The 25,832-nt window shown below is 36.8% G+C and overlaps 2 protein-coding genes, 1 long non-coding RNA gene and 1 other non-coding gene across 6 annotated transcripts; 2 read left to right on the top strand and 2 right to left on the bottom strand.

Annotated features, from left to right (window-relative positions):
* The first annotated feature begins 16 nt into the window (after positions 1 to 16).
* On the top strand, positions 17 to 3,585 carry LOC103997497 (pentatricopeptide repeat-containing protein At4g21300-like). Its single transcript, XM_009418744.3, has 2 exons — positions 17 to 2,834; positions 3,193 to 3,585. The coding sequence occupies exon 1, from the start codon at positions 147 to 149 to the stop codon at positions 2,199 to 2,201; it is 2,055 nt and encodes a 684-aa protein (XP_009417019.3). The 5' UTR covers positions 17 to 146; the 3' UTR covers positions 2,202 to 2,834; positions 3,193 to 3,585.
* A 574-nt stretch (positions 3,586 to 4,159) lies between these two features.
* Positions 4,160 to 16,387, bottom strand: LOC103997314 (protein PAT1 homolog 1). 3 transcript variants are annotated; one of them, XM_009418486.3, is made up of 5 exons: positions 16,056 to 16,387; positions 14,829 to 14,986; positions 13,153 to 13,209; positions 11,945 to 12,014; positions 4,160 to 6,414 (listed from the first exon to the last, which is right to left on the bottom strand). In XM_009418486.3, the coding sequence occupies exons 1-5, from the start codon at positions 16,126 to 16,128 to the stop codon at positions 4,346 to 4,348; spliced, it is 2,427 nt and encodes an 808-aa protein (XP_009416761.2). In that variant the 5' UTR covers positions 16,129 to 16,387; the 3' UTR covers positions 4,160 to 4,345. The 3 variants fall into 3 exon arrangements, with proteins under 3 accessions (XP_009416761.2, XP_064981178.1, XP_009416762.2); XM_065125106.1 differs by lacking the exon at positions 16,056 to 16,387 and adding an exon at positions 15,163 to 16,049; XM_009418487.3 differs by lacking the exon at positions 14,829 to 14,986 and having other exon boundaries at positions 16,056 to 16,367.
* A 5,506-nt stretch (positions 16,388 to 21,893) lies between these two features.
* On the top strand, positions 21,894 to 21,966 carry TRNAR-CCG (transfer RNA arginine (anticodon CCG)). Its single transcript has one exon. It is a non-coding gene; the product is annotated as a tRNA-Arg (tRNA).
* Positions 21,967 to 23,680: 1,714 nt separating this feature from the next.
* Positions 23,681 to 25,222, bottom strand: LOC135622855 (uncharacterized). The gene is made up of 2 exons (XR_010491182.1): positions 24,759 to 25,222; positions 23,681 to 24,650 (listed from the first exon to the last, which is right to left on the bottom strand). It is a non-coding gene; the product is annotated as an uncharacterized LOC135622855 (long non-coding RNA).
* Between the last annotated feature and the right edge of the window lie 610 nt (positions 25,223 to 25,832).

Below are 25,832 nucleotides of genomic sequence, written 5' to 3'. Positions count from 1 at the left end.
AACAGTCCTACAAGAAGCATACTTTGGTGACTATATATAATATATATATATATATATATATTATTTTTAATTTAAAAAAAAATTCCTTCTTGTGGGACTGTTCTCAGCAGTGGCCATGGCATCCGTTCCACAGACACGGTAAGCTAATGGAATCCATAGCACCGATGAGCCTGCCAGATAAGCTGTTTTGGTATCTCAGGTGCCGGGCAAGTATAGACCCAAGAGCAGTTCATGGCCTCTCTTGCAAGCTTGGTTGCCTGTGCTCCACCTTCTTCCGCAACGGCCTTCTCCATGCCTACACTTGGCTTTCAAGTTCAGTGCCTGCTGATGCTCGCAAGTTGCTCGACGAAATCCCTCAACCAAATGTCGCCACTTGGTCGACCATGATCTCTTGCTACGCGCGAGCCGGCGATCTAAGACATGCTGTGTCTTTGCTTAGAGAACTCCTGCAGGGAAGCATTGGTGGATGCGAGGGTGACAACTTTCTTCTTCCTCACGCAAGCAATCTTGGTAACGTAATTGCAGGCTGTGCTCGTGCCAAGGACCTAAAAGTCGGGCTGCAAATGCATTGCACTGCGATCAAACTTGGAGTTGAAAATGATACGTTTGTAGCAGGCACATTGATCGACATGTATGGCAAGTGTGGGAAGGTTGATGAATCATTGAGAATCTTCAATCAGATGTCTGATGGGGATGCAGTTACTTGGACCTCCATCGTCACTTGTTTGGCTAATAGCGGTGAGCTCAGGTTGTGGGAAACTGCACTCGGGATCTTCAAGGACATGATATGCAAGGGAATATGGCCTGTCAACATGACATTTGTTAGCCTGGTCAAGATTCTTGACGAACCCAAAAGGCTTTGCCAAGCTAAGCAGGTGCATGGCTGCATGGTAAAGCTTGGGATCAAGATCGATGATCTGTTGGGAAGTGCTCTGATTGCAATGTATGGAAGGTGTGGTGGTTTGGATGAAGTGGTCAGACTTTCCGATAGGGTGAACATGGATGTGGTGTCATGGACTTCATTGCTCGTTGCCTACATGCAAAATGGATGTAACTTGGATGCTGTCAATGTCTTCCGCAAAATGATAGAGGAAAAGGTAGCGGTTGACTCCTTTACGATTGCAAGCGTAATTGGAGCTTGTTCAGCCATGGAAGAACTGGAAGCAGGAGAAGAGATACATTGTTATGCTCTAAGACATGATTTTTTGTCTGATGTATCACTTTGCAATGCTCTGATTACACTCTATGGAAGATGCAATCAGATCACAGAGGCAGAGATAGTGTTTCAGCTGATGAGAGACAAAGATATCATATCTTGGACTGCACTGTTGACTTGCTATGGCCAGAACGGTTGTGGAGGACCAGCCATACTCCTATTCCGAGAAATGCTTCAAGATGGAATTAAACCCCCTATATACTGTGTATCCGGTGCCATTCGGGCATGTTCTGTAATTGCAAGTCTTTCCATGGGTGAGCAGATACATTGCAGGACTGTAAAGACCGGGATTGATGATGACCTCTCTGTTGAGAACTCTCTTATAACAATGTATGCAAAGTGTGGTCATATAGAACTTGCGTTGAGATTCTTTGATTCTATGACTAATAGAAATGTTGTCTCTTGGAACGCCTTGATCACAGGATTTTCACAGCACGGTCATGAGAGAGCAGCTTTAGAACTATTTGGTCAGATGCAGAAAGAAGCCATCCAACCGGATGACTACACTTTCAGTGGTGTCCTAGTTTCTTGCAGCCGATTGGGTCTAGTCGAACAGGGCTGCCAATATTTCAGAGTCATGAGCGCAGAATATGGCCTCAAGCCAAAGTTGGAGCATTATGCTTGCATGGTTGATTTATTTGGTCGTGCCGGTAGGCTTTACGAAGCCATGGAATTCATAAACATAATGCCATTTGAGCCAGACCAGTTAATTTGGGAAGCATTGCTTGCATCATGCAAGATCCATGGAAATATAGAGCTTGTGAAATTTGTGGCAAAGAAAATAATGCAGATGAGACCAAGGGACCCTTCCCCTTATATTACCTTATCGACTATGTATGCTTCGATGAGTATGTGGGACAGAAAGGCTTCTGTTCAAGCTATAATGAAGGATGGAGGAATGCAGAAGGAACCTGGAAGAAGTTGGATTGAAGGCCAGGACTTACCTAAAGATACAATTTATACATTGCAAGTGGGGGGAGCTTGAGAAGACATGAATATAACTTCTGAGTTTGTCACAAAGAATGTTCAAGAAAAAAGCCATATAGTTTTGGAGATCGACGGTGAAGCAAGGCTGTGCACACTGTTCATCCCCAACAACGGTTTGGATATTGCGACAATTCATTATCCACAGTGGATAGGATTTGAAGACACTCAGAATCTGTGTCTATATATGAGAAACATGCTAATACCAGGTGATGGTAAACCATTGAAGTGACGAAAAAGGCCACAGGATTTGCCTCAGATAACATGGTATTTCTAAGTTGTGTAAGAACTAGAGAAGCTGACCAAGATTTGTCAGTGAATGAGTTCTTTGCAGAATCAATGGGGCTTACTCGGATCAATTCATCCCAAGTTTATGCATCCATTGATTGCTGTCTCTCCATTTTCTCATCAGCTTATCATGCAGCTCATCAAAGGAACAAGTGCCGGCAAACATGGAGCCTCTTGGCATTCGGAGAAAGTCCTTATATTGTCCAATGCAATGACTTGGGAAGTTACCATTATAACACAATTAACCATACTGAGTCATATCTTCCCAATTTCTTTTGGTTCTGAAGTCAAAGAAATATATTCAAGTAATGCAGAAAGTGTTCATCCTGAATAATCTGAGTCTCAGGTATGCATCCAACCAATTTTTTTTGGATATGAATCTCTCGGTAAAATCCATTATGCTCCTGGTCACCATTTGAATGCATTGTTCGAATATATGATACATGTAACGCACAAGCCACGGATCTGACTTCCATAACTTAGGTCGCTGTAAGAGTTATTGTCATGCTCGATTAGGATGTAACTAATGAAGAAGCGTAAGACATGTACCTAATGTCATGCTAGATTAATTGGAAGCATCGGACATGTCAACTTCATTATGATGCACGTAAAGCAGTAATGGAAAGCTTTTGGTAGTGTTCACTTACTGTTGAGGAGCTTTAGTTAGTGCAGGAGTTGGTGATCTCTGTTCATTGTTTGTGCAGGAGTTTGGAGGAGTGTACACCCGCCATTGTGGTCTATCTTGCTACTTATTAATGGGGTAATATTGCCCACCTTTACATCAACAAAATTAAACTTCATTGTGACATCAACCATAAGCTTCTTTTTCTCCAAAGAAAAGGAAAAAATATATATCATGTAATCAAGAGAGTACAGTAAGAACCTCTGACATCAGTGGACAAAACTAATTATCTTGCCAAAAAGATAATTGGTAGAGATAAATCATAATTAGATATCGTTGATGTTTTGGTAGACATCAACCATAAGCCACCAATCATACTGCAACTGCATAAAGCAACCATCACAAGAAGCAGAAACTGCATCAGCTAAAAGAACAAATTGGACTTGGACATCATCAGCAAAGAATTGTTGTTCAATTGGCCACTATTATCCTTGATTCCACCAGCACAGAAAAGAATCAGCCACAGAGGGACAGTTTACCAATGTACCAGAGAGATATAAAACAGTTCTGCATTCAACATTATGAACAAAGACTGATTGTTCAATGCTAAGAGGGGCCATTGCAAGTATATATAAGTAGACACTGTTGCTCCTGTACGAATATGAAGTTGTGAATCCGCAAGGCATCTAGAGGCCATATTCACAACAAGATGAACTGTCGAAAAAACTAGAAAGTAAAAGATGAACAGGCAAAAGATTAGAGAACCTTGCAGCTTCTTGTGTGCCAGGAAGCCGAAGAACACTAGGGCAATTATATAGTAGGCACCTCCCAGATCCTTTGAGCTGAAGAAAAACGATGCCTGTAATGGACCCTGCACAACTGTTATCTCCGCAGCATTTTATGGAGAACTAAAACAGAGCATCAAAAATTAGCTCCCTCGAAGAAAACAGTGAGTCCAACGAATGTTGAATTCCAATTGCAATTTGATCAACCTTTCGTGTATATGCTGAAATTATTCTGCTTCCTAAACAGAATATAAAATGACAACATAAAAAGAGACAGAGAGAGACTGAGATTATCAGAAATCTACATTTGTCATGATCGACCGGTTACCACATGCCACCAACATGTTTCAGGTAAGCAAGGAGCGCGTATATGTTTTCACACAGAAAAATAATGTACAGAAACAAAATCACTAAGTGCTACTTGAAGACACTTAATTTAACTTAGGTGCATCAACCAGGAACTGATTCGGAACTTTCGGCCCTGCTAAGATCTCCATGAGTACTAAAATGAACAACAGGCATGGATCTCTGAGTAAAATCAAGTAACACCTTACGCTGGTTCTCATTTGTGTGAGGAAGACTCGCATGTAACAATTCATTGGGCATCTCCCTGCTTATAACTCTTGTGGCCTCGGATCCAGTAATTGCAGTACTTGGTGCTTGCATTAGCAACGTCTGCATTGTACTGTCATATTTACTCAGACAGTACTTAGTAAGAAGCCCAAAGAAAGCATCAAATGATGCCTGCCATAGAGTTCGGCTGGACACACTGTAGTTGCTTGCAGCATAAGGGTCTGTTAGAAGATCTGTTGCTCGATCAAGCACAGACTTCACAATTATGCTGGCTCCATCGCCAGCTGAACTTCCAACAGGGCGAAGGGGTGGTTGCTCAGATGAACATACCACTGCAGCCAGGCAAGCACTGAGTGCGCTTAATTCCATATTGCATACGCATAAAGACACAGACTTGGCCAGATTGATGGTTGTTTCTGCTGCAATGGAATCTGAAGGTAGTCCGCCGAATAAAAACCTAAGGTGGCGGAAAACAGCCATGCAGATTACTCGAGTAACATGATTTCCAGGGATCAGAAGGTGAAGATAGCGATGTACAAGCTTACGGCCCTTGGGAAGAGAAATAATGCGTAGGAAAACAAGGTCATCATTTGGGGCAAAACCTACTGAATGATCGGCTGTACCAGGGCCAAGGGGATCGACAAGCTGCAGTAATGCAGCAATCACTTCAACAAGAACTTGTCTTCTCCGCTTCAGATGCAACCCACGGTCTTGTGGTTGGTTAACCTGTAACACCCGATCAATATCATCTATATCTAGAAGAAGACTATTACAATCTTCAATTGTGATTCTAGCAGCCAACATAGGCTCTTGTTCAAGAGGCTTCATAGAATGATCATCACCTGATGCGGATGGCATATTAACCTCGAGGAGAGGATGAAGCCTAGGTATTGAAGATAATTGAACCCTCCCAAGTGCATCAACCTGACAATTTGCATGTGATTCATTATTAGCACGTGATCGTGATGGAGGATCCTTTATCACTGTCGGACAAAAGTTATGATTCAGTCTTGAACTAGCTGACTTTTTTGCAAGACAAGCTTGATGATAGTAGTCATCTATGTAAGGATCAGTGATATGAGTTGCCGCATGCTGCATCCGCAAAATGCTTTCTATCTCTTCAGCTGACATGTACTTTGATCTAAGTTGAAAGCCACTGTTGCTCTTCAGGATACCAGTTTCAGAAGCCCGTTGAGATAGCCGCATATTATGTCTTCCCCTATGAGATGTTTTAGATCGATGGTCTCTTGAACTAGACATACCAGTAGCTGCCTCAAACTTGTTTATTTTTCGTAGGGGCTGGTTATGAAGGTTCAAATTATTAGGCTGCAAGTGTGAGAAATGGGTGAGAGACTGCTGGACCAGCTGTAATCTCTGCTGTTGCTGCTGTGACAATAGGTGTGAAGGAAGTGAACCATTTGGTAGTAGTAGCTGTTTCTGCAACAAGTTAGGCAACATGCTGGAATGTTCCCGTGAAAACAGGCTTGTCTGATTCAGCCAATAGTTCACTGGAATGCTGGTTGATGAAAGACCATGAGGTGTAAACTGTGCATTTGCACCGTAGTGAAGCCCATGTGGTAATCCTTCCAACTGATGCTGAGAACTAGAGTATGGAAAAGGAATAGGTATTTGCAATGCAGCAGTGACAGATGGCAAACTCAAATGACGTGTGAGGTTTAACGAAGGATGGCATTGTCCACCAGGTGGAGGGTAGGAGGTAAAAGATGACGTGGGCCCATGGATCAGTTCACTGGAGTGTTGTTGCTGCTGTTGTTCAGGATATGACGATGTTCTGTATAATGGATTTAGTTCATTGAGCTGAGACCAAGTGGCATCTGGTTGTGACCACCACCTTTTGCCTTCCTCGGCATCTTCAGCATCAAATATTTCTTGATCAATCCAGCTTGGAAAGTCAGCCTCCTGTGTCCATTCTGCAGCAGAAGAACCTGAGAACATGATATAATAAAAATTTCATATTAGTTTAAGTTGAAAAAAAAATAAAAAGTTTTTTTGTCAACATAAGATGTTAATGGTCAACAAGGAATGAATAAAATGTCCGTTTTCAGCAAATAAGGCCCTACCGCACATAAATATCAGATCACATTCAGGAAGTCATAAGGTCCCAATATTAGAAGATAATATATTAAAATGTAAAATTTAAATATGAATTGATGACAAGGCCAAGAACCAGTTCCCACTATAATCTTGTGATCAGTTTTAAGAACTAGAACAATCTACTCATAGAGGAATCTTTAAAGCAATAACAGGAAGAAGGCCTTACGATGATTGCTGCTAACTAGCTCACACAATGGCAGTCCAAGAACATCAACATATCAAATTACTGATTCAGGCAAATGGATGGAACTAATTTAGAATGCATGAAAAAGTAAGATAACTAGTGGATCACATAAAGAAGACTAAAGATATTCATTAAAATCCACATATGTATCTCAACAAGGCAGCCAAAACATACATGTATGCACAAATACATGTAAACTTAATTGCAAGAAAAAAAGAACAGAAACCATCTTGGTGTTGATGCATAATTAATATGTTACTCTAACAATTGTACAGCAGCAGTAATCACATAACTCAAGTTTGCTGCAGCAATGACCAATGCTGCTCTACAATAGGCCAAGGTGTAAACTAAAGCTAGTCCACAAAGTAAAGATCAAGCTCTAGGCAGAGTACTCCAGCTAAGTAACAGATTGATTGTAGGATGTGGCCAACTTTTAGATTCTCACAAACGAAAACAAGACAAGCATTTTAAGTCAGCTTCCTTTGCTTGTTTACTTTAAGTTGTCTCTGTGCTAGAAAGAACTCTCTCATGACATGGGTTGACCACAGACGTGTGCTAGAGAGAGTAAAGGAATTCTCATATATAAGGTACATAATAGTCCAAGAAAGTCTAGTTTGGGATTTCATCTCTTTACTCCTATGTGAGTCCCAACACCGCCAATGCTAGTCCCAAACCCAAATGAAAAAGATGGAGGGTTACGTTAGATAACTGACAATCAGCGTAAGACTATGTTAGATCTCATGAACATGGATCATAATTGATTTCAATATAGAGCTAGGTCATTACCCGGAAGTGACGCGAGGCACCTTCACCACCTAGGTGTCCCGAATTACAAACGGTGGGTTAGGAGATTGCCCGAAAGTGGCCCATTACATCAATTCCTGGATGCGGTGCCAGGTAGGCAAGAGTTCTCTCATTGTTTTTTATCAATGGGAGTAAAGAAGTTAATTCAAGAACAAAGGGTTAGGTTAGAAACTTAGAATATAGAAACACTTTAAGGAAAGGGATTAGATTTGGTAGACACTATGATCAGAAAAAAATAAACATTATGTGTTTACAAGAGAGTAGCGGGGTAGAGAAAAAATCTAAAGATATTGACAATACTGGATTTAAAATTTAGTATACTGAAAAAAAATTAAACACAAAAATGTTGTAGGAGTTGTTGTTGATAAGGATCTTAAGAACAATGTTTTAGAGTAAAAAGATTTAAAATTTGTGAAAGAAAAAGATATTTTGAATGTCATTAGTGCTTATGCCCTTCAAGTTGGATTGGATGATCAAACCAAAAGAGGATTTTGAGAAAGCTTAGATGATATTATTCAAGGAATGCCTATAACCAAAAAACTTATAATTGAAGGAGATTTAAATAGTCATGTAAAGAAAACAAATGGTGAATATAAAGAGGTGCATGGGGGCTTTGGTTCTAGGTAGAGAAATAAAGATGGTAGTATGATTTTAGATTTTGCAACTTTGTATGATCTTATAATTGTAAATGCTCACTTTACGAAGAGAGATGAACATTTAATTACTTATAAGAATGATTACAACTGTAGTCAAATAGATTTTTTTCTCACTAGAAAGATAGATAAAGTTATTTGTAAGAATTATAAAGTTACACTTGACGAAAGTTTAACGAATCAACATAGTTTGATGGTATTAGATATTTAATTACTTATAAGAGTGATTACAATTGTGGTCAAATAGACTTTTTTCTCGCTAGAAAGGTAAATAAAGTTATTTATAAGAATTGTAAAGTTATATTTGATGAAAGTTTAACAAATCAACATAGGTTGATGGTATTAGATATTTACTATAGTAAATGGAATAAGAAAAAGATAGAAGAAAAAATTACTAGGACTAGATGGTGAAATTTTAAAGATGATAATGCAAGCACTTTTAAAAATAAGATGGAAAGGAATGTGACTTTGAACATAGATTAGGATAATATTAATATTATTTAAATTAGGATTAGAAACTCAACAAAGGAGATTCTTGGTGAAACTAAAGGTAAAGGTGTTAACCTTAAGAGGAAGTTGGTGGTGGTGCAAAGAAGTTCAAAAAATAATTTTTACTAAATGATCATGTTTTAAAGAATAATAAAATTATAAAAATGAGAAAAAAAATAAAAGATATTAAGAACTAAAAAAAACGATCAATATGATAAGATATAAAGCTTATAATAATTTTTATAATAAATTAGGTATTAAAGATGGTAAAAAAGATTATATATCGAATTTCTAAAGTTAAGGAAAGAAAGTATAAGAATTTAGGTAATATTAGATGCATTAAAGATGAAGATCAAAAAATACTTGTTGATGATAATGAGATTAAGAAAAGATGATAATATTATTTTATAAATTATTTAATGAATATTCCACAGAGGACTCAGATTTAACGATAAATAATAGTTATAGATTTAATAATCATAGATTTATCCGTAAAATTAGAGCTAATGAAGTAAAAGACGCATTAAAGAAGATGAATATAGCTAATAGTATGGGGTCTAGTAGTATCCCTGTTGAGATCTAAAAAAGTTTAGAGGACAAGAAAGTAGTTTGATTAACTAGCTTATTTAATAAAATCATGAGATTCAGAAGGATGCCTGATGAATGAAGAAAGAGTTTTTTAGTGTCAATTTTTTTAAAAAAAAATGGTGACATATAAAATTGTTCAAATTATAAAGGAATTAAAATCATGAGTCATGCTATGAAACTTTGGGAAAGAGTTGTCGAAAGTAGGATAAGACTTGAAACAAATATATCTAAAAATTAATTTGGTTTTATGCTTAGAAGACCAACCATAAAAACTATTTATTTATTAAGGTAATTAATAAAAAAGTATAGAGAAAAAAAGAAAGATTTGCATATAATTTTTTATTAACTTAGAGAAAGCCTACGATAGGGTTCTTAGAGATTTATGATGGGTTTTAAAAAAGAAAGGTGTATCCACTAATTATATTAATGTTATTAAAGATATGTATGATAATATAGCTACTAGTGTTAGAATATAGGAAGTGTGTTTGGTGAGTTTCCTATTAGCATAAGATTACACCAAAAATCCATATTAAGTCCCTATCAGTTCACATTGATAGGGATTTAATATTGAGATAAATGTATGAAGTTACTAAGAAACATTGAAAAAAAAATATTTTTAATCATGAACAACTAGGTTTCACCTTAATAAAGGACAAAATGAGAGAAGATTATTTAAGATGGTATAGGTATTTGCTGAAGAGGCCTCCAAATGCGGTAGTCAGAAAAGATGAAATAATTAATGTTAATGGTACGAGAAAGGGTAGAGGAAGACCTAAAAAGACCTTAATAGAAACTATAAATAAATATTTAAGTACTCTGAATGTAACTAAACATATGATTTTTTATACATCTTAATGGTGACAAAAGATCCATGTAGCCGACCCAAAATAGTTCGCTTACGGCTTTGTTGTTGTTGTTGTTGTTGTTGTTACTCTTATGGAGTCCCCATCCGTCACTAGATATGTCCAATGACAATCTCTTTCTTTCTTCACCAAACTCCGTTAGCTTTTGTTGTTAGCATATCACCAAATTTACATGACACTAGAGTCAAATTATGAGAACTTACTATGACATCATTGTTTTGCAGAAGCTACGTTTCAGTGTGGCAAATACCAGGTTAGACAATTGGCACACTAAAATAGTTAATTGACCACATTCTTTGGTGAAAAGGAATAGATTAAATGTACATTATGGGTAGTTAATAAGCTGCTCAAACGAATCTAACATACTTGAGTAAGAGAAGGCCAAGGGGACTTGAGGACTCGAGCACTCTAAATATTGCCTTCTCTTGGCTCTTCCTTTGACTATAATACCACAACAAGTCCCATAGCTTAGATCAAGCTAACTTCCAATTTGAATCCACAGCTTAGTTAGATCAAGCTAAGTTCCAACTGAATCAATGAGGAATTTAGCTTTACTTATTAGATCTAAGTCATACAGTTTGGTAGGATGTTTGCAATAATCCTACGGGGTGCAATCAGCTCGAACTCAAATTCAAGCCTAAATTTTTTATAACTCTATTCTCTTTTCACAAGATCACCTAACTATTGATGAGTCTGAAATAATGATAACGATTCCACATCTCACTGGTCAAATTGATGATCAACAATAAGCCAACACAGCTCCATATGATTGCATCTAATTAGGATTGAGCTACTGATTAAGACATGCTTGTTCTTATAAGCAGCAACAATATGCAAGTTCATAATAGAGCGACAAAAGTACTTTTAAAATTTTATTTGCACAAGCACTATGGTGTTGTACATTAGATCATGAGGAATGACAAAATGACCAACTGATAACCTAAAAATATTTAAGAACAAGATTGCTACAATGGCACTTACTACTTTATGCCCTTTTGCTCTCCCCATTGTTCTACTTGATTCCATGACATAAAGGATGCTGTGTCTTTGATCTTAAAGATGCAGTAGCACTGAACCCTTGAGATCATGTTTATATCTCTGAAATTAGCCACCCACTTTCGCTAGGGCTTTAAAATGCGGTGGCTCCACCAATTCTAATTTTTCTCAGGTTCCTCACCTATTTATCTTATATTGATAATTCTGAAACCTAAAAGTTGTCCTTACCATAGTTTAACACTTCAAATTACACCTTGTCTCGCTCTATTACCATTGCTTGTTACCAGGAAAGCATTTTTCAAATTTACACAACAAATAAAATGCCCATATTTCAGTGTGATTATTTGTCCATTGAACACTGTAATTCCTTTCTCTACTCTCTAGGCTGTTCTAGTGAATGCCCATGTCTAAAATGTTAAGGTGTCACTGTAGGCATAAGAGGAAAAATTTTCGCAATGTAGATAGTAAAAATCTCACAACCAATGGAACTTAGAAAGCAAGATTTTTCATTGGACATAGGCGTAACATCCCTCTTTCTTCAAATTAAAGGGTCAGTGGCTATTGTAATATTTTTCTTCTAAATGACTCATTTCATATTTTTTAGAAAAAAAACAATTAACAAGGACAAGTCATCATAAAATGTAAGGTTCCTCTAAAAGTCAATCCATAAGAAGGATACATAAAAGAACAAATAACTAAAGGATGTCATCAGCAAGAATTTGAAAACTGTGCTGAGATAGCATTGACATCTAAAGACTATATGAGTGCAACGAGTATCACTCACTTTCTCTAGAAAAAGATCCTCTATCACCAATAATACCCACGCTCCTTGGTTCACTGACAACTCTGTTCAGCTGAGAATATAAAAAGAGCTAGTCAAGCCAGACCAATAGCATGGATGAAGTCCATAAAAACGAACAATAATGATTTGTCATGGTAATATGGAAACCTAAAATCAGCAGATGTGACATTTATTAAAAAGAAATAATAACAAAAGCTTTTCATTGCCAGGATCATAATGAGTTAGTTTTTGATAGGAATAAACTGTCTGTTGAAGTCTGCATAATCCATTAGTCTCGCATCCACTCTCTTATCTGGTTTTCAACAAGTATCAATCGTTAGGAAATGCTAGACAAGTTTCATTTCCAAAGACAACTCTATCATTTTGGCAGATTCAAGTTCTCCACCCTCACCGAGACTCCTTACCAAACTTTTGCCTCTGTATCATTACAAGGTTCCAGCTGATTTCTAGCAGTATGACAGAAATCACCAGTTCAGGTTCTGCCAATCCAATGCACTACACTTTGTGTGTGTCGTTCCTTGAGTTTTCTTTGTTCCCAAATAGAATGAGAGAAACTACATCCTTGTTTATCATAATAAGTTGCAAACAGAAGTAGCTTGCTCCCGTCTTCACCATTACCAGAACAACATTAAAAAATTGTCTCCAATGATAACAGGCATGAAGGCTAATGCATATTATAACCATTTCCTCTGAATCAAACCTAGACCATTTATGATCAAGAACTAAGGACTGTGCGGTGACTTTCATGCAAAAAGAAACTTTAGCGGACTTTATCGTATAAATTCAATATCTGATACTAGATCTAGAACCGGATAAATAAGAATAAACAACAAGACATAATGTTCCAACCAATCAGGGTCAGCTACATGGAACTTTTTAGGCCATTGAGCTCTTGTAAGGAATATCTTTAGTTAAAACAAGAGTATTTAATCTTTTATTGTTTCTGGTAAAGTTTTATGCAATTATTTTGTACTTTATTCAACAATAACTTTAGTGCTTATTGCAAAGAAAATAAGCAATACATTTAACCCAATTGTTTGAAACCTTTGCCCTTACAATATTTTTTGCACTTAATATGTGCATCGTATGTAATTGGTAAATATAAACAAGGATATTCATTTCAATCATGAGATGACAAAAGCAATTGCATCAGAGAGTAAATACTAAAATAGAAATAGCTGGAGATATACCTTCCTAAAGGTGCTCTCAAGGTCATCAATCTCAGATAAGGATGCAAAACCTTCAAACTGCAAATATGACAAAAACTATCCCAATTTTAGCTATCAGAGTTTCTAGGCTATTGTCATGATGTAAAGGTAAATCAATTATATTTTACGACAAAAAAATCTGCAGAAAACAAATTTAAAAGACAGTTGGAAAAGAATTTACACCAAAGTTATATTTAGGCAACAAGCAAAATGATAGAGCAAGCAGATACAAGGTCCTTACTTCAAGTACTAGAACACGAGTACATAATTAAAAGAAATCAATATCTCTATAATAAAAATAAGAGAAGACGAAACTAAAAGAGTGAAGATGATAGTACAACAAAAAGTTTCACTGAGAAGATTTTATATATCAGATGAACATGATTTTTAAAAAAAAAAGGCATGGTATCTTCTTTACCCTGTATTTGGTGAACAGTGAAGCATCTAATATTTTAGGTTCAGTCCACTGACAATTTCCAAACTAAATCCATATTAAAGAACTCCCTTTAACCAATAGAACATGTTCACACAGTAAGTGAATTCTCATTAATTTGCTAACCACCTCACTTAAAATATAAAAAAGACAATTATAACAATTGATACTTGTCCAGAAAGTGTAAAGATACCAACAAGAAAAACAGAAAGTTAACTACTTATTCAATAACCACTTCTGCTCCTCATATAGAAAGTTTCAAAAAATTATGAGAACAAACTATAGCCTCTATACAATGAGTCAATGACAACAACAACAAGCCTTAATGTCCCAAGTATTTGGGGTTATATACATGTATCTTCTCCCGCTATTAAGTTGTGCAGCGCAATGTCTTTTATTTTTTTTCATAAAGTCTTCATGTGTCTCTTTCTACCCCACATGCACCATGAATCTAATTAAATCACCTCATTTATACCAGAAAATCCATAGATCAAAGTCCAGTCCAGAAGATTAAACTATTAAAGATTGGCCATATCGGTGGTTGACTACGTGAGAGGTCAATGGCATCACAAGTCTACCTATAAGATGGCAGCCCATTGGATGTTGGCCTATTCATAATCAACCATGTGAGCAACCAGACCATGATAACTCAACAACATCAAAGATTAGTATAACATTCTAGCTTGCATACCATGATGTCATTAAAAAGGGCCATTTCAATATTCAAAAGTGGTAAAGCATGAAGCAAGTTGGCTCCTATCACCCAATTCAAGGATGACAAAAATGACATCATTAATTTCTTGTAATTTTATTATGTTATTTCTTCTCCTAATCATCAGCTCTTATCTAAGTTGGTAATCCAATCTTATAGTCTTGAAATAATTTCTTTACTCGCATTAATCTTGAATAATACAATAACTCCTAAATTTGCATCACCTTTGGTTGTCGATGCGATATGTCGCTTCTAGGTGACCTCCTAATCCACCCTTTGCATTTAGGAGCACCCAGATAATATAGATGCTTTGCATCACTTCAAGAAGAAGACCTAGAACTAAAATGAAATTGTGTATGATCCATGAACATGAAATTTAATAAAGTTTTATGCAGGTTGTCACCAACAACCTTCCTTCTTTATCCAGACTTGGAATTTGCGTGGAAAAAATATATTGAACTAGTCTCAATCAAGGTATGTCTGACTATTATTTGGAAAAAAAAGAAAAGTCACCTCTTTATCACCAATAGAAGAAAACGTGTGTTTCTCATCATTAAAATCAACAAAACCATCAGTATCACCATCCTTATCTTCCAGACCCCCTAACTCAACTTCCTCCATGACATCCTTACCAAAGAATGCATATCGTGAGGCATCAAACAGAGCATTATCTGCAGAGAGCAGAAGGCCAAGTAACAAGTCTTAAGTGGCATTAATCAAATTAGATTCTTGCAAATGCATGGAAAAGACAACTAATGATAGTGACATAAACCTTCAGAAAATTAGGTAACAAGAAATGAGCAAAACAAAATGCACTGAGTTTAGTGATCAGGGACGAATTAGTTACCAGGGTCAATTTTGCAAATGGGAAGAATCGTTGACAAACCTCTGGTGTAAACTGAACTCAGGCAACAACTGATAAAGTGCATGACCAAGAATATACATATGCATGTAAAAATAAATCGACACAGGAACTTAAGCACAACGAAAGATTCATGTATGATGAAGCAGCATTCAGAATGATCCGCATAAACTAGAACAGAAGTTCAAGCACGGAATGTCACGCACACCAGCAATAAAAACGCTCTAGGAGGAGGAATTAAACAAGCTCATCGTTAATGTACACATCCGTAAGTAAGACTATTCTCACCCATGAAACATCTAAATTTCCGGTCACATGTGAAACCATTCCAAACCCTCAAGAAACAACTAAAAGAGTGTATCCTTTCCTAAACCCAGACAACAAAGCACCACCATAACAGATCGACGTCCACATAACCACAGCATACATGTGAAGGCATTCCAAACCGTCAAGAAACAGGTAAAAGATCGAACCTTTTTCAAAACCCAGAGCAAATAGGAACAGCTGCCAAGTTTACCAAAAACTGTAGCACCATCACTGATCAAGTTCAACCATAACCACAGCAGTTACACGTGAAGCGATTCCAAACCCTCAAAGAAAACAACTAGAAGATCGAATCTTCGCCTAAAACGCAACTAAAAGAAACAGCTGCCAAGTTCACCAAAATTGTAGCACCATCACAGATCGAGGTCCACCATAACCACAGCAGATACATGTGAAGCCCTTCCAAACCCTCAACAAACAACTAAAAGATCGAATCCTTTCCCAAAGCCCAACCAAAAAGAAAGAGCAACCACGTTCACCAAAATCGTAGCACCATAGCAGATCGAGGACCTCCACCACACCCACACCAAAAATGAAGAAACAAAAGAACTAACCTGCGCTACCATCTCCCAATTCCCTAACACCATCGTTGGGGTAGGGGTTTCTCTCCATGTCGATTCTGCTCATGGCGTCCTGCAGACAGAAGCTAACGCCCAAAAGACTGATCTAAGGCGGAACCGATCGAGAGAAGCATACTCGCAGCCCCCTCCTTCGAATCCGATTCCAGGTTTAGCATTCCCGGGAGCCGAGATCTGGGAGCAAAACTTGGTCGGCCGAGGGAGGAGTGGCACTTCGCCTCATAAATAAAAGCAGCGACGAATAAGAGAGCGAAGAAATAAGCATCAAAGTGTGCGTAGGAAGAGAACGCAATTAAATGGAAGAGAATAGTCGGTTCTGAAGTGGGTTGGCTTCTTTAATACTCTCTTAAATTTGCCTCTTTCTTACGTAGTAGTAGGGGCATTATGAGAATAGGAAGCAGTTCTTTAGATTTTGACTTTTATTTTGACTTTAATTCTCTTAAATGTTCTCTATCTAGAATTTACCTAAAGCATTTTTTTCTAATCTTAATTTTATCCTTGTATTTCAATTAATTTTTTTCTAAATTTTTAAATCAATTCATATCAAGAAACTGATTCAAGTCATTTTAAAGTGATTAAGTATATAATATATATATATATATATAATTCAAAGACTAACAATTAAAAACATACTAAGACTTAATATGATTATATAATGCTAATAATAATAAAAGAATTAATTTTTTTATTATGTGAGTTATCTAAACTTACACAATCTCTCTTTATACTGAACTTCGAAAAATTTATATTTTTTTTCTCTATGTGTAAATCATATAAAGCATATTCTTTAAACTTTATAAAGAGAAACCTAAAAAATACTTAAAAGCATTCATCACTTTTTTTTTCTTTATCAAAACCTAAAAATACACATGATATTTACAAAACAGTTAAGACTTCTTTCTTTTACAACTCATTCTTGTACTAGAATTCCTATATACTCAAATTTATAGTGATAATACAAAAATCATTTTGGAAGAAATATATGTGCAATTTTGTCTTCTTTTTCTTAGACTTTTTATTTTTGGCTTTTAGTTTTTTTTTCCCCCTAAAGTGAACAAAGCAACTCTGTAGTGATCTAACAATATAATTGGAGGGGTATAATTATTTATATTCATCATATTTCTCTACAAGAGCAATGCCATTGACATGACTAATGGAATCATGATAAAATAATGGATCAGTTATAGGTCTAATGTGGGAGTTCTTTCAAGATTGGATATATGAGTGAGATTAATTGGTAATTGATTCATTATATTACTCTTTTCTATAGATGTTGGATTAGGTGAGGTAGAAGATGAAACTTTTTTTTTTTTTTTGTATAAGAACATCATTTTGGGTTCAATGGCAATAAAGAAGTGAAGCTCTTTTTTTTTTTGAAGATTAAAAAACATTCTTTATGTACCATTTGAGGATAGGAATGATCACTTTTGGTATGGTTGTAGCTGATGAGACATATTTTATGTAGCATTTGGTGATAGAGCTGCTAAAGTGGGTTTTGTCATATTCAATCAATCTTTCAGCAAATAGATTGGTTGTGACTAAGAATTCAGAGCTTGGAAAAGAAGGAAAAAAAAACAAAAGATGTTTTCTGAACTTCACAAAAAAAAGGTCAATAATTTTGGATAAATGTGTAAATGATGATTATTTATAAAGCCAAAAGGCTGATCCATTGTCAGACTTGTCAAAACTAAAAGCAGTTAGGTATCACATTGATTGGAGAGTCCTTTTTGTCTCTAGTACTGTTTGAAACTATTAAGCAAAGTGGGGGGGGGGGAGGGAATAAAAGCCAGTTCTTCACTTGTACTTTGGACATGCCACCCTTCTCATATCCATCACACCAAAGAGGGTAATCTATTTGATAATTCAGAAGATCTTCTATTTTCCCTTTTATATGTGCAAAATATTTTGAATGATGCATCTTTTAGGTGGTGATATATCATTAAAAATTATAGCATTGAAGCTCACAAGTAGGATCATCAACACCTTTTTTTCTTTTTTGTTGAATAAATGATTGTGGTTGAAGATATAAAATAAAAAGATCACTGGCTGAACCAGCATGATCAATTATTAGATAGGAGATTTAATAATTTATTCTATAAAATTACATATGTTGTGTAAAATATATAGTATATGATATTAAAGGTATTTTCATAATAAAATGAGTAAGAGAAAATTAGTGAACAAGTAACCAATAATTAGTTTTTTTATGTTTTATAAATAAAAATAGTTAAATGTAATTGAAAAAATAACTTTAGTAGTAAATAAAGTATCAATAAATATTCAAACTTTCTAATTAGTAAACCAAAATGGTTGAAGATTTATAGCAGTGATTGATGCATTGGATGTGGTAATAATGTGGGCAAATATTATATAGTAATCATATGGTCACCAATCTTGAGATAAAATATAAAACTATTGAGATTATCAATCAAATAATAAAACCTCAAAACTATTGAGATTATAAATGCCTAAACTTGGTCATTCTATAAAAAAAAATACATTTTAAGTTCATTTTAACCAACTTAGTGTACAATAGATTAAAAGAAAATGCATAACAAGAATCAAGAAGTTAATGATCATCTTCCAACTTGCATTTAAATATTTGCATTTTGAGACTAACACAGACAGGCTCACAAGTAGGGCACAAGATAGATTAGACCTGTCCAAACTCATAGAACAGGTGCAAGAACAGTCCAACACAGCTCATGTTTCATGTAGCTAGTGATCTTTAAATCAAAGTGGAGTGAGTGCTTTGTCTAGTGATCAGATCATCCTTGATATGACATGACATGTTGTGAGTATATTAAGAGAAGGCAGAGGAACCCAATTCACCAAACCATGGCTTGCAAAATCCTGTACACAGACTCTATTCATTGGATCATTAAATTCTCCTTCACCCAACATGTTGAACTAATAGTTCCATCTTCAATAAACACAGCCAAATCTCCCTTATTTTTACCTACATAATAAATAATTGGCAAATTTGCATATACATATTCATATATATATTTTATATTTTATCCCTGTAAAACATAATGACTTATTGTCATTGTAGTTAAGTCTCCATCAAATGATCAACTTCACTATGTTGATACTCAAATTGACATTAACAAATACCCATTAGAAACATTGAGAAATAGGAGATGGAAATAAATAGAAATTAATTTGACTCTTTTGGACAAATGTTAAATCATAATTGTAGATTTAGAGGGATGTATATGTCAAATCCTAAAATTTGACATATACTTAAGTATATGTATGGTAAGTCCTACTTAAGTAAACTTTACTTTCTTTTTCTTATGCTTTTTGTTTGACATGTTAGTTGTTTGCAATGGCATATTCTAATTATTATTTTTTTGTAAATTATACATACACAGAACAAGTTATTTCCCTTTGTATGGGAAGTCCTGTATGAACAAACTTTTCTGGCTTTTTCTTGTGTTTTATGTTTGGAAAAATCTATAGATAAGTGCATAGCCATTGGAGGGGGAGGAGAAAGCTGAATACAAAGTACAAAAAAATCAATGAGTATCATTGCGAAATATAGGAGAAGTTACTATCGTTGCATTTGTCATTTGTGGAAGCCATCACATTTATCATCTGCCACCACTGTCATGATGTTTGCCATCACTCCTGAAAAAGAGAGGAATGAATGGAGGAAAAGGATAGGGGATGATAGAGAGTTGCCCTTAACCTTTGAGGACACAAGAATGCATTATGGAGAAAAGATATTTCATGATATTTAAATTAATTGCAAAAGATCATTTTCTTGCCATTGCATTAACCAACATTTGTGTGGAGACCAGAGAAGTCCTAAAGCTACAGAGAGGTCATCACTACTGTGAAAGCTGCAAGAGAATAAGTTTTGTATCTTTTATATGACATATATGCAATATGTATTTACCATAATGATTTCTTTATAAAACATGTGACTATTTGGAGTCAGCTTGTCTTTTTTCTCCGCTTTTGTATGATAAAAAAATTTATTATGCGATGTGATTAAATATCTATTGTAAATAATTATTTTTTCTCTGAACCTTATTAAGTATAGCTTAGGAGAGTCTTTGTAAGCCCTTATGATTAGGTATTTATTTAGGGCATACTTCACGTAGTTGAACAAATATTGCCTAATCCATGATTGTGAAAGGGCAGGATGTCATATCTTAAAATATTTTTGCAACACTAAAATGGCTCGTATGTTTTAATTGCAATAGTAATATCAGGATGATGGTAGTTTTATGCAAGTGTTGGTGGTGATAGAACCATTTAGTTCCAAGTTAGTATGAGATCTAAGAGCTTATAAGTTCGTCAGGTTTCTTTTACTCTCAAAGGTGCCTTTTGATGTTTACATGTTTCGAATTGATAAAATCGTGCGAGTACGCTTATCGTCCAAAACGAACAATTTCTCACAAGCCTATGGGTCACACCAATGGTCTTTTATTAGATTGACACTAGAAGCAGGGCCCGAGCCATGCACCTTGGCTATGAGCCCTTAGCTGCCTTATGAGAGAGAGCACTGATAAAACCATTTAGTATCATATTGGTTAAGAAGTATGGGAACCAACGACTCATAAGTCTATTTGGTCTCTCTTATCCTTAAAAATGTTCTTTTTAAAATTTACATATTTCCAAAGGATAAAATCGTATAGGTACATTCAAAAAAATAATTTTGAGAAAAGATCCGCCACATATTCACTTTATTGATTTATGGATCCTAGTCATTTTGATAGTTTGGTTTTATATCCTTTAAACTTTATTTCATGAAAGATGACATGTGCTTAATTAACCATATTTCAACAAACAAGACATAAACAATGGATATGACAATTTAATAGTGAAGGTACATCTTGTATGGATGTTAGATAGTTCATAATTTTAAGTTTTTTGTTCATAATTTAATAAGGGATAATTTGGTCGGTCACTCATTGGTGTGGCATGTAGATTCACGAGGAATTATTCGTTTTGGGTGATAGACGTACCCATACGATGATAGGTATATCCGAACGATTTTATCTTTTTTGGAACTACTAAATGACCTTATTAGTGTCAATATCTAAGCATAATTATCACAATGTCTCTTATCGCTTCAACGATGACTTGGGAGGAAAAAAAAAAAAAAAACCTATGCTGAATTACGATTACTTATTATTGCACTGGAAAGTTACCTAAGGTAAGCCTCATAAGTTGAATGAAAACCATCTCTTTGCAGGTATTGGCGTGACTGCTTGCGTACTTGCTGCTCCACTTGAATTCTAAATTGATGTTTAGCGGAATATATATGATCTTGGCATAGTGAACAGAGATGGCCATTGTATGATTTTAAGGTCCGCGTCGGATTGGAAAAACTGATGTAGCAGTTTACGATCGGGTCTTGGACGGAGTGGGGATTGAAACCCGATGCTACTGTCACCACTGCATAATTCTTGGATCTTGGTGGAGAGCTCAGAAGTTTGGAGGAAGGTTGCTGTATACTACACCAGCAGTTGTGAAACTTGGGAACTCACTTAACCGGAACTGAAGAACTCGAAAGGATAATTCCATAAGAGTGCTTGTGATTGACAAAATGACAGATGAACTAATAAATTATTTGTATCTCTCAGCCAAAGCTTCGCACAGCTAAACTGGAGATGTGAAAGAAAGGTTAAAAAACAGATGTCACTATTTCTTCTAATTAATCTGTGCTATTGGTTCATCTTTTTTGCATTTGGAAGCCCTCATTTCTATTGTCTGCTTCTAACGTGCATCTCGTGGTTTTATTGTGCTACCATTTATTAGATTACTTTATATTAAATAATTACTAAAACTTTACAACAAGATCGCGTGGCCTAATGGATAAGGCGCTCGCCTCCGGAGCGGGAGATTGTGGGTTCGAGTCCCATCGCGATCGTTTTTATTGCCCATCACTAATATATTATAAATTGATATAGAGAATTTTATAATGAATAATCGATTATTGTCTATCGGGGATGTAGCTCAGATGATAAAACGCTCGCTTAGCATGCGAGAGGTACGGGGATCGATACCCCGCATTTCCAATGTGTTTTATCTTCTATTTTTTTATGAAAAATAGATATTTGTCTCAAAATTACTTAATTTTGAGCCTAAATGTGCAAGCAATAATTTTAATTGAATTCAGATATGTTATATAACGCGAGCTGAGAGATCCACACACATAAACAATCGATATTTTTTGGGAGAATAATGTAAGAGACCTTTTTATATTTTTGGGACACATTCATTTCATGCAGGATGATCTGTTCTCGTGGTCCTCTACTTATGATGGTTACAGGAGGCAGATGTTTTCCATGTTTCGTCCTTGTCACCGACCATTCCATTTCTTTCCTGTGAAACAAGGCATCAAAGAAGCCCCACACTTCTTCCTCTTGGTATGTAACGTTGACTAATCGCTAAGCTTTCGAGGAAAGCTGTGAACTTTGATCACTTGGCCACAATGTTTACAAGTAGTTTATTAACTAACATACGAGTCGATCAAACTTCGTAATTTGGGTCTAACGCTTTTAAGTGGATTGATAGAGGTTAACAATTTAGGCATCAACGTGAAAAATCATCCTGTGACATTAATGGCTTTCATGGACGGTTTCCACTTTAAGAGTTCTCTTTGCAGTCCCACAATAAAGAAGACCTCGTCATCACAGAGAGAGAGAGAGAGAGAGAGAGAGAGAGATAAGCATGTAGGAGATGGGAAGAAAGGAAGAAAGCAAGCAACCCTTCATTGCATTCAAATTTCTGCAATCACCTCAAGCACACGGCGAAACTGTTGGGCGTCACAGGGTATCCGAAGAACGCCCTTCTGCTTGTACCCAAACTCCTGAGATGCCATCTCGAGCAAACCAGAAAAAGATGGGTGCTTGAAGGCCTTGACAGGCACCAAAAACCTCTCCGACCCGGAGTTCCCACTTCCGACCAGCACCGGCACGTATCCCTTCGGCGCTCGGAGTTCTCCGCTTCCGGCGCTGTTCGAGCTGCTGCACATCATCGCCGCCTCGACCTTCACGCAGTCCTGCGAGCTCAAGAAAGCATGCGGCTCCTTCTCTCTATGAATCAACTCCTTGGAAGTTGAAGGGAATCAGCATGCATGCATGTCTTCTTCTACTCCTCCAAGGAACGCATGCAGCACGAGAGAAATGTGGGGAACTTTGTGGCCATGTCTCACGTGTTCTTATCTGTTGGAGAACATGTGGCTACTTGTTGGTCAGAAGTCAGAGTCTTCATTTTCTTCCTTGCGTTGGAAGTTCTCCACTTTATACTATTCCCTTCGAATCATCAGTTGGATTACCTGTGCTCCATAAGCAACACTTCACTTGTTCTAAGGCTTTGCCAACAAAGAAGAAAAAAATGTATCAACAACGCTAAACCATACTTTAATCAGTTCATATGAGGATAACATGAAAGTGTTTCACATGAGGATCGTCCTTTCTGTCCTTTTCTTTTTCTTTTCTTTTCTGAAGGATCAGATCACCTTCCTCTTTGATTACTTGTTTGCTAGGGAAAGCTTGGAATCATATTCTTTTGCTCGATGGGACCAGAGATCGATGCCTCAAGTCTTGCCTGATAAGAAATATTTAAGAAGCAGTAAGTAATGATCCAAGAAGGATTGCACCATTATTTTTTTAATATCACGTGTATCGACAAGGATTGTAATAGTTAAAAGGTCCTAAAAATTTACGGACCCGGATTCGGATCCGAGTGGATTTGATCCGATAATCTCCTAATGGCCACAACAGTTGGCAGTCGGTCAGAGTGGAGTCGCGACTCAAGTTGTGATCCGTTTCGTACTGGACTTTGGCGGTTTGGAAACTATCAGGTGCACAGCACGTGACGACCTCTGCCTATAAATGCCGCCCCTCTCTGGTGTCGTGGTTTTGAGTTAATATTTCCGTCAAAATCGAATGAGGTGGTAAGACGAACGCAGGGATGGATGGAGCGGTCTTCTTCTTCCTCCTCGATCAGGTGAAAAGAACTTCTCGATCATTCGCTGATCTCTCTCGATTTTTCTTTTCCCATTCTTTTGAGATCTGTCCTTGTTCATTTGTTTTCTTAGATCGGAGTCGATCTTTCCTCTCCCATTCTGTTGAGATTTGTGCTTCATTTGTTTTCTTGGATTAGACCAGCGATGGCGCTTAAGTTCTCTGTGAGTAGAACTTCTCGATTTCCTCTCGTTTGATGTGTTTTGAGGGTTTTGAGTACTATTTCCATCAAAATCCCATGAGGCGGTAAAACGAACGCGAGGAGGGATGGAGAGGTCTTCTTTTACCTCCTCGATCAGATGGTAAAACTTCTCGATTCTCTCTCGATCCACTCCTCCCATTCTTTGGAGATATGTCATTGTTCACTTGTTTTCTTGGATCGGACTCGATCTTTCTCCTTCCATTCTATTGAGATTTGTTCTTCACTTGTTTTCTTGGATCAGACCAGCGATGCTGCTCAAGTCCTCTGTGAGCACAACTTATCGATTCTCTCTGTTTTGATGTTTTTGAGGGTTTTGAGTACTATTTCCATCAAAATCCCATGAGGCGGTAAAACAAATGTGAGGAGGGATGGAGCGGTCTCCTTTATCACCAATAGAAGAAATCGTGTGTTTCTCATCATTAACAGATCCAAGATCGTCATAGAAAAAGTCAAAAAAGAAAGAGATCAAGAACACCACAGATTACCTACCGATCTAACGACGGAAAGTAAGCCCGATCTGGACCCAACAAAGCCCAGCGCCTTGAGCTCCGCAACAGGAACCTCCCGAAAGCCTGGGGTGTGGCGATGAACCAAATGGGAAGTTCAAAAGCCGCCTGTCGTCGGAAGATGGTAAAACTAATAACTCTATGAATTCAAGATTCAACATCACAAACGAAAAATTGAGAGGAGAACTTCAAGATCCAATATCGTATTAGAAAACTCTTACGACGGAACGATTCGGACCCAACAAAGGCCAGCGCCTTGCGCTTCGCAACGGGACCCTCCTGGAAGCCTACGGCCGCAACGGACTCGGAAGGGAAGTTCGAAAGCAGCGTACCGTCGGAAGAGGGCAGACGAAGAGGGGAGGAGATGTGAGGAGCAGAAGAAGGGACAGAGGAGGAGGGAGGGGATGAAAGAGGCAGAACAAGAAGAAGGCGGAGGAGGGAGGTGGGAGAGAGAGAAGTATCCCAACTAGGGAATGAAATGATCGCGGGAGGAAGTTAGTTTTGCCGTCGTGTCTCACTGTTTATAGTATGGGCACGACTTATGGGGCTCGGTGATGCACGAATCACGAAGTATGTCCAAAGTGCATGTCTTTTGTATTCTCTCACTCATGGTTTGCATAGTTAATCACGCCTGTTGCGAAAAGGAAAAAGGATTACAACAACATATCTTCTTACATTTATGTCTCCGTAAAATTTAGAAATAATGGATTTATCTCCAAAAAAGAAATTGTGACACTTAGAAAGCTCTCTCGCTGGTTGTGCATAATTGTAACGACAGGTCTTATTATATGCAATTTGTCTTTTATTTTAATGAATTTTATTAGTTTAGGAGGTATTTTGTATGGGAAGATATTTGTTATAATTTCATCAAAAATCATCATACAATTTTGCTCATCTTCACAGATTGCAGCACATTCAGCAAATGAATCGTATTATTGGACATATATTTCGAGAACACCAAGCAACATCATCTTAAATGGTCTCACCACAACCACAAGGTTTCAAGGAAATCTGAGCTACTCTCCAAACTGCACTCCCTCCCCCAATCCATTTCCGC

This window comes from Musa acuminata, chromosome BXJ2-9 (assembly GCF_036884655.1).
Source record: "Musa acuminata AAA Group cultivar baxijiao chromosome BXJ2-9, Cavendish_Baxijiao_AAA, whole genome shotgun sequence".
Classification (NCBI taxonomy): domain Eukaryota; kingdom Viridiplantae; phylum Streptophyta; class Magnoliopsida; order Zingiberales; family Musaceae; genus Musa; species Musa acuminata.
This window is presented reverse-complemented; position numbering and strand designations above follow the sequence as displayed.

Bases quoted from the DNA above. Each gene is read 5' to 3' on its own strand.
- LOC103997497 (XM_009418744.3), top strand. From the start codon at position 147: ATGGAATCCATAGCACCGATGAGCCTGCCAGATAAGCTGTTTTGGTAT.
- LOC103997314 (XM_065125106.1), bottom strand. From the start codon at position 15,244: ATGCACTTTATCAGTTGTTGCCTGAGTTCAGTTTACACCAGAGGTTTG. The intron at 14,987-15,162 runs GTAACTAATTCG...TGCTCTCTGCAG, and splicing joins CATTTGCAAAATTGACCCTG to ATAATGCTCTGTTTGATGCC. The intron at 6,415-11,944 runs GTGAGTGATACT...TCATGTTCTCAG, and splicing joins AGGATCTTTTTCTAGAGAAA to GTTCTTCTGCTGCAGAATGG.